The sequence below is a fragment of the Microtus pennsylvanicus genome, chromosome 9 (assembly GCF_037038515.1).
Source record: "Microtus pennsylvanicus isolate mMicPen1 chromosome 9, mMicPen1.hap1, whole genome shotgun sequence".
Classification (NCBI taxonomy): Eukaryota; Metazoa; Chordata; class Mammalia; order Rodentia; family Cricetidae; genus Microtus; species Microtus pennsylvanicus.
In genome coordinates, this window is record NC_134587.1 from 113,504,186 (window position 1) to 113,515,477 (window position 11,292).

Below are 11,292 nucleotides of genomic sequence, written 5' to 3' on the forward strand. Positions count from 1 at the left end.
TTCTTGCCCAAATGGCTAACAAACTCCATAAGGAGCCTCTTCAATGCTGATTATCCTCTTGAAGTAGATTGGTGCTGCCAGGAGCAGATGTGTCTCATTGTCATGAAAAGTCTTAAGCTCTTAAAACATTTTAAAGGTCATATTGTGAAAGTCTCTGAAAGATTTGAAGAATCCCTATCTATCTGAAATACATTTCTATACATCGAGAAAATCTAACTAACATGCTACTATTACTATTATAGATGACTCTCTATTTACCTATATTTTAATTATACATTACATTTTTAAATGAGCTAGACAAATACAATGCCTTAATCAAGAGCAGAAATGCATATAATAAAATTGACCTTAAATTAGTATCAATAAACCAAGATCCATACCAATGCAAATATCTATAGCATATTCCCTTTTAAATGTAAACAAACATTTATGAACAGTATTTGGGAATATGGGCATAGTTCTCTTCAAACTGCTTCCTGCTCTTTATTTGATGAAGTAATTTTTTGGGTGTGTTCATAGTGACCTTTTGGGCAGTCTTGCTTCATCAAACCACATTAGTCTGGAGGGATTCCACAGGTTCTCATCCTTTGTGGGAAAAAAAAGGGAGAACCTCTTTTGCAAAGCAACAAATCCTTAGACCCAAATTCTGAAGACATGATACCTTTAAAATATATATGTTGGTTACTTAGCTCCTTTACAGCCAAAAAAATTAAAGAAAACACAATAATATACATAATCCAGAGACTCTGTATATAGTCCATGTTTATGTGGCTTATTATTTTATTCTATTACTTTTTAATATTTATTTTATTATCTTTACTCCTTTAATTTATGATTGTCTATACTCTGTTTCTTTAAAGACTTTGTTTCATTTTTATAAACCATTTACTTCTTTTTATAACTTTCTATATTTTTCTTCTCTCTCCCAAGCCTATGTACATTTTTTAAACACACCATGTCTCATTTAGAGGTCTTTTATGTATGAATCTGTCCTATTGTGTGTCTGTAATTCTTTACTGTTTAGGAGCGCTTCTTAAAATGCTAAGCACTTTGGAACTTAAGCTGTGCCATTGGTAGAGCAAATACGGCCTGCCTGCTTGCTCCATCCAGTCAACATGGCATAGGCATGCTTGCTGCCTCTGAGAGCCATGTACATTGCCCCATTTTCAGGCATATAGGGGATCTAAGTTGCCAGTAGCAATCTGCTCACAGATCCCATAGCTGGTCCTCCAGAAAGTCAGAGTTCATGGTGGCAGCACAGTCCAGAAAGCCGGCATTCCAAAATGGTGCAGGTTTTTTTTCCTGCTATCTCTGAATCAGAAAAAACTCTCTTAAAGGAACCGCAGCATGTCACCAGTAAGCAAACCCCATTTGGGGAAATAAATGTGGCTAAACTTTATTTATTTAGTGTCTAGAATTCTTTTCCAAGCTCTCTAAGATTTTAAGTGGATTTTAGTTGGCCACAGAAGCACCAGTTTGTTGTGGGAAGCCACTTGTTAGTTCCCAGCTGCTCAGCCCTGAAATAATCACACAGAAACTGTATTAATAAATCACTGCTTTGCCCATTAGCTCTAGCTTCTTACTGGCTAACAGTTACATATTAATTTAACCAATTTCTATTAATCTGTATATTGCTATGTGACTGTGGCTTACGTAAAATTCTCAGCATCTGTCTCTGGAGGGGCTCCATGACTTCTCTCTGACTCCACCTTCTTTCTCCTAGCATTCAGTTTAGTTTTCCCCACCTAGCTAAGTTCTTTCCCATAGCTCTGCTTAAGCCCAAAGCAGTTCCTGTATTAACCAATGATAATCACAGCATACAGAAGAGAATCCCACAATATGAGTTTCTGTAGCCTCAACCCATTTCCTGTTCTTTGTGCCTACCATGTTGTGGTTGAAACTAATCAGTCAGCTTTCTTCTTTTGCTGTCATAACTTCCCCACCATCATAAATTCTAACACTAAATCACACAAGATCAGTAGAATTAGCTGCTATTTGGTGCCTAGGTGGTTTAATAGCCCACTGTTTTCATTTTTGTTTGTTTATTTTTAGAGACAAGGTTTGTCTTTGTAGCCCTAGCTGTCCTGAAACTAGCTCTATATACCAGGCTGGCTTCAAACTCAGAGATCTTTTGACTCTGACTCCCAAGTGCTGGGATTAAAAGTGGGCCAGCATTCATGGCTTTTATTTTAATATTGTTGTATGATGGTTCCTATCAAGCATATGCTATTGTACTGAGCTTCACCCATATCTTGAATTTTAAAATTTGTCAGAAGGTTTCATTATGTTTCCCAGAATGGCATGTATTCATGACATTAATACTGCCTGTGCCTTCTGAGTCATTGGATTGCAGGTGCATAAACTTCTTCCTGCCTGTTTTGTTTGTTTTGAATTTTTATTTTAAAAAGAATATTTTTGTAGTAGGAGGAGGGTGGCCCTTTGTTCCCTTCTTGGTGACGAAGATGGGATTGCTTGTCATCCTGGCTAGCTTACACCCAAAATAATCACACAGAAGCTGTATTAATTTAAACACTACCTGGTTCATTATCTGTAGCCTCTTATTGGCTAACTCTCATATATTGATTTAACCCATTTCTAGTAATCTGGATATCACCACAAGGTTGTGGCTTACTGGGAAAGATGCAGCATGTCTGATATTGGCACCTCCATGGTGGTTCTCTATGACTCTGCCTTCTTCCTTCCAGAATTCAATCCTGTTTACTCTGTCTACCTCTACGTATTTTACCTGTATGCATGGATATGCACCATGTGAGTACCTGGTCTTTACATTGATCAAAAGATGGTATTAGGAACCCTATGCTGGGAACAATGGATAGTTATGATCCCCCATGTAAGTCCTTGAGCCCACCTGTATGCAAGACCAGGAGGACTATTTACTGTTGATCTATCTTTCCTGCTCTGTGTTGATTATTTATAATCAGCATATTAATTGCTATTGTTTTCATTTGTCAATTTGTAACTTTAAACACACAGTGCTTTTAGTAAAATCTTATTTACATTGCAGTTAAAATTGGGACACTTCAGGTTTCTGGTAGATGAATAAAGAGTTCAAGTGAATGCATAACTCTTTGTAGAAACTTCAGCAAAACCCTATGAGTTATTTCTTTTATATTTGTTTGATATTTTTCATGTGAAACAGATATTTAATATGTATTTCTTGCTGTCCTAGAAGTGATTGCATAGACTAGGCTGGTATTCAACTCAGAGGAAGATAGATATACATGCCTCTGCCTTCTGAGTACAAGGATTAGAGGTATGATTCAATACATCTGGCTTTTTCATCTTATTTTTCTTTTTGTAGGTAGGAATTAATCTTTCATACAGTTTCTCTTATCTGTACTCTGTACTCTTGATCTGTTTATATATCTTTCATTGTTGGTTAGTAGGCATTTCTCTTGTAAGGTGATATCCCATTCAAAGGGTCAGAAATGACAGAGGTGAGCCTCCTATTCATTTTGCTTCTAAAGTGACTTGGTGATTAAATTATGATGTCTGTGTCATGGAATAAGTATGGGGAGCACCATAATTATATGACTATACTGTCAAAGAAGTATACCTTTACAGTTTTGTCAGAATCATGCTTTTGGTTGTACACATGTATGGCATATTTTAGAATACAGTGACCTATGATGATGTGCATGTCGACTTCAATTGGGAAGAATGGACTTTGCTGGATCCTTCGCAGAAGAATCTCTACAAAGATGTGATGGTGGAGACCTACAGAAACCTCACTACTATAGGTAGGGCTGAATTGTCTTTCATGTTTCAAATAAGGGGACAACTATTCATTGGTTAATGGTGCTCTTTTGTAATATGATTGAGAAAGAAGAATGGGGTAAATAAATCAGGCATGGTTGTAAAGTTTGCTACAAATGGTAGCTAAATTTTTTTTACAATTTTTAATATATAATGTCTGGCACTATATTTTAGGATACAGTTGGGAAGACCATAATGTTGAAGAACATTGTCAAAGTTCTAGAAGACGTGAAAGGTAATTTTCATTTATAAATATACAAATATACCTCTGAAGAATTGTAATACATCCTATATGTTTTAAACAAAAGCAGCAGTGTATATAATAACATGCATTGATAATTATTAAATTCTCACAAAATCATATACCTTAATTTCAGATAGGTGAACTGCATTTACAAGTCATTCTTTTAAGAAAGAAGTCAAGGAAACAATGTCTTAACTTATATCACCATTTGAATCATAATACAATGAGAACTATACTGTAAAATTGTCTGTTTATTTCATATTATTCATATTATAAAAGATATACATGTTGAAAAGATGATAAGTATATCTCTAAAACTCTATTACACTAATAGTCCATAGAAAAGGTAGTTTAACCCATATACTTGTGACTGTGTTAAGTTTAGTGAGGGGGCAGTTAGAGTCATGAATCAAGGGGCAGCTGTTGTGGAGAGGCCTTAATTCAGATGCCACAAGTCTATGAGGACATAAAGTGTGAACTCAATGTGGAAATCTTGTATTCGTTATTCTTCCTTTACTAGGTATATCATATGTAACTCTGGATACAAGCCACATGAGCATAGGGATGTGAAAAGATATAGCATACTTCTCTCTCAGAACAAACAGAAGATATGTAGCAGTCTCCGTGTTGACTATACTTGTTGAATTTGATGTAAAAGTATACAAGAAATTAGTTTTATAGCCTCATTGTTAATATATCAACCATCTCACATTTCAGAAAAGCACCATGAGTACTAGGACTGTATAAATATTTCTGTTTGTCCTAGCTCACTTAGCAAATGTAGTATCACTCACAGTAGAGGAAACATTATGAATGCAATAAGAGTGGTAAAGCTCTGAGTTTTTTCAGTTCTCTTCAAATACACGAAAATTCTCATGTAGAAAAAAGATTCTGTGAATGTGAATCATGTATCTTCTAAGATGAAAAGCAAGCCTTAATGGGGAAAAACAAAATTGTAAACATGGTAATAAAACGTTAACATATAATTCCTCTTTAAAATAGGACTAAATTGTAAAATTAATTCATGCAGATAAAAAATTCAACAATGTATTAAATGTAGTAATGCTTTTACATGTACCATTATCATTGTAGGCATGAAAAAAGTCAAACTAGAGAGAAAACTTCTGCATATACTCAATGTATTAAAGCCATTACATGTGACAGTCATCTTCACATGCCTGAAAAAACACATACTAGATTAAAACCCTATGAAGGAAATGAGTGTGGTCAAGCCTTTTCACATCACAGTCATCTTCAAATGCATAAAAAGACATACACTGGAAAGAAACCCTATGAATGTAACCAGTGTGGTAAAGCCTTTGCATGTCACAGTAATCTACAAAGGCATGAAAGAAGCCATACTGGAGAGAAACATGAATGTAATCAGTGTGGTAAAGCCTTCGCACATCACCGTGATCTTCAAAGTCATGAAAGAACCCATACTGGAGAGAAACCCTATGAATGTAACTTGTGTGGTAAAGCCTTTGCATGTCACAGTAATCTACAAAGGCATGAAAGAAGCCATACTGGAGAGAGGCCCTATGAATGTAATCAGTGTGGTAAGGCCTTCGCACATCACCGTGATCTTCAAAGTCATGAAAGAACCCATACTGGAGAGAAACCCTATGAATGTAACTTGTGTGGTAAAGCCTTTGCATGTCACAGTAATCTACAAAGGCATGAAAGAAGCCATACTGGAGAGAAACCCTATGAATGTAATCAGTGTGGTAAGGCCTTCACACGTCACAGTCATCTTCAAAGTCATGAACGAACCCATACTGGAGAGAAACCCTATGAATGTAATCAGTGTGGTAAAGGCTTTGCATGTCACAGTTACCTCAGAAAGCATAAAAGAACCCATACTGGAGGGAAACCCTATGAATGTAACCAGTGTGGTAAAGCCTTTGCATGTCACAGTTACCTCCGAAAGCATAAAAGAACTCATACTGGAGAGAAACCCTATGAATGTAATCAATGTTTTAAAACCTTTGCACATCATAGTACTCTTCAAACACATGAAAGAAGCCATATTGGAGAGAACCCCTATGAATGTAACCAGTGTGGTAAAGCTTTTGCATATCACAGTCATCTACAAAGGCATGAAAGAAGCCACACTGGAGATAAGCCCTATGAATGTAACCAGTGTGGTAAAGCCTTTGCATGTCACAGTCATCTACAAAGGCATGAAAGAAGCCATACTGGAGAGAGGCCCTATGAATGTAACCAGTGTGGTAAAGCCTTTGCATGTCACAGTCATCTACAAAGGCATGAAAGAAGCCATACTGGAGAGAAACCCTATGAATGTAATCAGTGTGGTAAGGCCTTCGCACGTCACAGTGATCTTCAAAGTCATGAAAGAAGCCATACTGGAGAGAAGCCCTATGAATGTAATCAGTGTGGTAAAGGCTTTGCATGTCACAGTTACCTCAGAAAGCATAAAAGAACCCATACTGGAGGGAAACCCTATGAATGTAACCAGTGTGGTAAAGCCTTTGCATGTCACAGTTACCTCCGAAAGCATAAAAAAACTCATACTGGAGAGAAACCCTATGAATGTAATCAATGTTTTAAAACCTTTGCACATCACAGTATTCTTCAAACACATGAAAGAAGCCATATTGGAGAGAACCCCTATGAATGTAACCAGTGTGGTAAAGCCTTTGCATGTCACAGTCTTCTACAAAGGCATGAAAGAAGCCATACTGGAGAGAGGCCCTATGAATGTAATCAGTGTGGTAAGGCCTTCGCACATCACAGTAATCTTCAAAGTCATGAAAGAAGCCATACTGGAGAGAAACCTTATGAATGTAATCAGTGTGGTAAAGCCTTTGCATGTCACAGTAACTTCCGAAAGCATAAAGGAACACATATTTGATAGAAACCCTATGAATGTAACCAGTGTGGTAAAGCCTTTGCATGTCACAGTCATCTCCAAAGGCATGAAAGAACCCATATTGGAGAGAAACATTGTGTATGTAATTAGTGTGGTAAAGGCTTTGTTTATCATAGTCATCTTCAAAGACATACTAACACATACTGAAGACAAACCCTATGAATGTAATGAGTGTGGTAAAGCCTTTGTACGTCACAGTACTCTTCAAATGCATAAAATATCACACTGGGGATAAACTCTATGAATGTAATCAGTGTGATAAAGCATTTGCATGTATTTATAATCTAAATCATGAGAAAAAATTATACTGCAGAGAAACCCTACAAATGTATTCAGTGTGGTAAAATTTGTGCTTTATATAGGAGTAAAATTTTTGTGCGCAGCAATCTTTTAAAATCTTTGCATATTACAGTAGACATTGACTACCTGAAATAAAAAAGAGGACCTCTTATTATACAGTATTTGGTCAGATCTTTAGCCAAAACATTTATAATCAGCTACACAGTGATTTGGTATTCCCCTCTGTATGCTGTGAATATATTTTGTTGCCTTTGTTTAATAAAAATAGCTGCTTTGGGTCTATGGCATGGCAGAATAGAGCAAGGCAGGAATTCCAAGCAGAGATAGAGGAGAAAAGAAAGTGGAGTCAGACTCCATGTCCTGGAATCTTACTGGTAAATCACTAGTCTTGTGGTAAAATACAAAATAATAGGAATGGGTTAATATAAGATGTCAAAGTTAGTTAATAAGAATTCTAAGCTAGCTGGGTGGAGGTGGTGCATGCCTTTAATCCCAGCACTAGGGAGGCAGAGACAGGCGGATCTCTGTGAGTTTGAGGTCAGCCTGGTCTACAAGAGCTAGTTCCAAGACAGGCTCCAAAGCCACAGAGAAACCCTGTCTCAAAAACCAAAAAAAAAAAAAAAAAGAAAAAAAAAGAAATCTAAGCTAATAGGCCAAGCAGTGTTTTAATTAATATAGTTTCTGTGTAATTATTTTGTGTCCAGGCAGCCAGGAATGAACAAGGATCTTCTGCCTACAACACAGTGCTATTTCTTCTGTAGAAATAAATTTGACAGTTAATCTTTTCAAGCATTATGATGTCATTTTTATACTGTTTGTATTTACAAACTCATGGTAAAATGAATTTATGAATTTATGAAGTCCTATGTGTAGGGTAAATGGGCCAGCTAAGGAAACACATCCTGACTCTGAATCAGAGCCAGTGAAATACATAATTTTGACTCTGAAACTGGAGACAAAGGAATACATCCTGACTCTAAAACCAAGACAAGGAAATACACTTTGTTTCTGAATCCAGAGCCAATGAAAGAAACACCTGACCTTGAAACCAGACTTAAAAGACTATAAAAGGCAAGTGACAGAACACACTTTGACCCTAAAACAAAAGCCAAAGAAACACACTCTACCCTTGACCAACTGAGCACAAAACCAGCTAATCCCTAAGCTCAAGATCTACCAACCTCTGAGCATGAAATCCAGCCAATCTCTGCATTGTTCAAGATCAGGGATTGACATCTAACCAATTCCCACTCTGAGAATCTTCTCCCTGGGAACACTCTATGACTAAGAAGTCCTATATAAGTTCTGTACATGTTCAGTTGGCTTCTGCCCTGGCAAGACAGCCCCTCTCCTGGATTCTTCCCTTCCAAATAAATTTCTTGAATGAGTTTTGGGTGAAGACCTTCACTGTAGTGGTAAGAAACTTTGTAGTGGATTGGAACAGAGAAGCTTTGGTCACCTCTGCTGGCAAACTCCCTTAAAGGAGCAGGGCAGAAGTAGCAACTCTTCACCAAAGACTGCAACATTTCTGCAAGTTTCCCATTAACTCCAGTGAAGCAGAGAAGTAACAATTTGGGCTGAAGCTGAGAAAAAAATGGGCATCTCTGTTAGGAAACTCCCTAGTGGAGTGGAACAGAAAAGCACTGGGCACCTCTGCTGGGAAACTCCCTTAGGGAAGTGGAACAGAACAGCCATGGGCATGTCTGCTTTGAAGCTCTCTTAGCAGAGTGAAGCAGGGTCCAGCTGTGATGGCTCTTTTGGAGAGGAGCAGTATTGCTACATCCTGCATGGAGAACATCTCCCACTGGAACACAGCCTCACATATAGCCGGACTTCCCAATAGCCAGTATTTGTCAGGGACCATCTTTGACAAGTATACCAGTTACCACGGTAGGGGTATGGGGATTAGAAAAATAAGTAAAGAGAATGAAGACATGTAGTAATAAGAGCAGCAGGGCTGTGTCCCCAACACCCCAGCTGCCTGCTCGGCTAGCTTATGCCCCGAAATAATTACACAGACACTGTATTCATTTAATCACTGCTTGGCCCTTTAGCTCTGGCCCTTACTGGCTAATTCTGATATACCGATCAACCCATCTCTAATAATCTGTGAGCACCGGTCTTACCGGGAAGATTCTAAGTCGGAGCTTCATTGCGTGTGTCTGCCTGGGAGCGGGGCATGGCGTCTCTCTGAGGCATCTGCTCTGGAGAGGAGAGCTGTCGAGTCTGACCTCACTTCCTCTTCCTCCCGGAATTCTGTTCTGTTTCCTCCACCTACCTATGTCCTAACCAATAAAATGGGCCAAGGCAGTTCCTTTATTAGCCAATGACCTTCCTCCATCAAAGACACAAGTGAAAATAATAAAACAGAAGCATAGGATAGTACTGGCAGGGAGTTCCAGTGAATACTGTAAATCTGCCTGCATTTAATTTCCCATTATGTTTATACCCAATACAACAGGGGGAAGAAGACAAAAGACTGCTTTAACACAATGCCAAGGACAACTAGAACAGTTACTTGCTTCAATACTTTGATTCATCAAGTCCTTAATTACTGAGAAAAACATTCTGTTATTCAGGCAGTGAACCGACCCTAGACCAAGGGTCCTAAAGGCAGTCATTCCTTAGGCCAAACATCTTAATTCAAAAGAAGGAGCAGAAGTAATTTTATAATTCTCTCACCTTTGCTCAAGGGGGAGTGGATTTATCTGCCTAGGCCCTCTTAAAGTCCAAAACACAAAACAACCACACCTTAGGTCAGGGTGTGTAGCCATACCTGTTAACAACTTTGCCACCCTGAAACTGACCTTCAGACAAGGTGGAAATAGGCTCATGGTTTGGGGCCTCTACAAGGATACCTTTTCTTCTCATAGCTGTAGGTATCCAGTACACTTTTCTTTCACAACTGTAGGTATGGCCTGACTTCTACCAACCAGGCTACCATTTTCTTCAGAGCCCTAGGTATCAGGCTACCTTCCCTCCACAGCTTCAGTTATAGCCAGACTTCTCAACAGTCAGGATTCCTTTCTCCTTATAGCTGTAGGTATCCAGTATACTTTCCCTTCACAGCTGTAGGTATGTCCTGACAGGACAGTGAGGGTACCTTTCTCTTTAGAGCTATAACTATTCAGAATACCTTTTCTCCACAGTTTCAGGCATAGCCTGACTTAATAACAGTCAGGGTATCTTTCCTATCAGCTATAGATATCCAGGATTGTAATTTGAGACTGTTCAGGAAGTTTCTGGACCCATCTAGACACAAATAGTCACACAGAAAATATATTAGTTACAACACTGTTTGGTCTGTTAGCTCAAGATTCTTATTGACTAATTCTTACATCTTAAATTAACCCATTTCTGTTAATCTCACTATAGGCTGTGGCTTATCAGTAATGTTCTGTTCTGGCATCTTTCTGCTTGAACAACTACATTTCTTTTACTCCACCTATTCTCTCTCTCTCTCCTCTCTCTCTCTCTCTCTCTCTCTCTCTCTCTCTCTCTCTCTTCCAGCCTGACTATATTCTGCCCTGCTGTAGGCCAAAGCAACTTTTTTTAACCAATGGTAATAAATCATATTCACAGAATACAGAGGGGATTCCCACATCCCAAGATTGTAGCAGCGTAAATGAATGCAGACAGATTGTAAAAATATATATAGTTTTAATGTAGAAATAGACTTACAGAACCACCATTCCCGCAGAGACCAGGAAAGCAGAAGCGACAGCTCAGAGCACGCTCGCCAAATTTAAAGGCAGACATTAGCCCTAGGCGAACACGCCCCCTAAGGGGTGGGACTTATCTCTACATCTCCCCTTTTTGTCTAAATAAGACAGAACTAAACCAAATACAACTACATACAATAACAACAAATAATAAATATAACAAACAATATTGAGAACAAAAGCTTTGCTAAACATTCTATCTCAAGGAGTCCAAATAATGTAAAGAGTAACTACAATTATATAATCTTCAACTCAGTCAAAGATCTGAGAAGGGAATAAACACTACTCAACAAACGAGATATATCCAAAATGTGCAACAATTGACAGAGACAACTGACTACCTGGGCAATCACCCA

At 38.2% G+C, this 11,292-nt stretch overlaps 1 protein-coding gene across 1 annotated transcript in view; it reads left to right on the plus strand.

The window, feature by feature from the left end:
- LOC142856957 (uncharacterized) overlaps positions 1–6,896 on the plus strand; it is a 31,164-nt gene extending 24,268 nt beyond the window's left edge. The window contains exons 2-5 of the mRNA XM_075984590.1: positions 3,635–3,761; positions 3,952–4,012; positions 4,542–4,587; positions 5,409–6,896. Coding sequence (XP_075840705.1) covers positions 3,635–3,761; positions 3,952–4,012; positions 4,542–4,587; positions 5,409–6,896 — 1,722 coding nt within the window. The remainder of the gene's footprint in view (positions 1–3,634; positions 3,762–3,951; positions 4,013–4,541; positions 4,588–5,408) is intronic.
- The last annotated feature ends 4,396 nt before the right edge of the window (positions 6,897–11,292 follow it).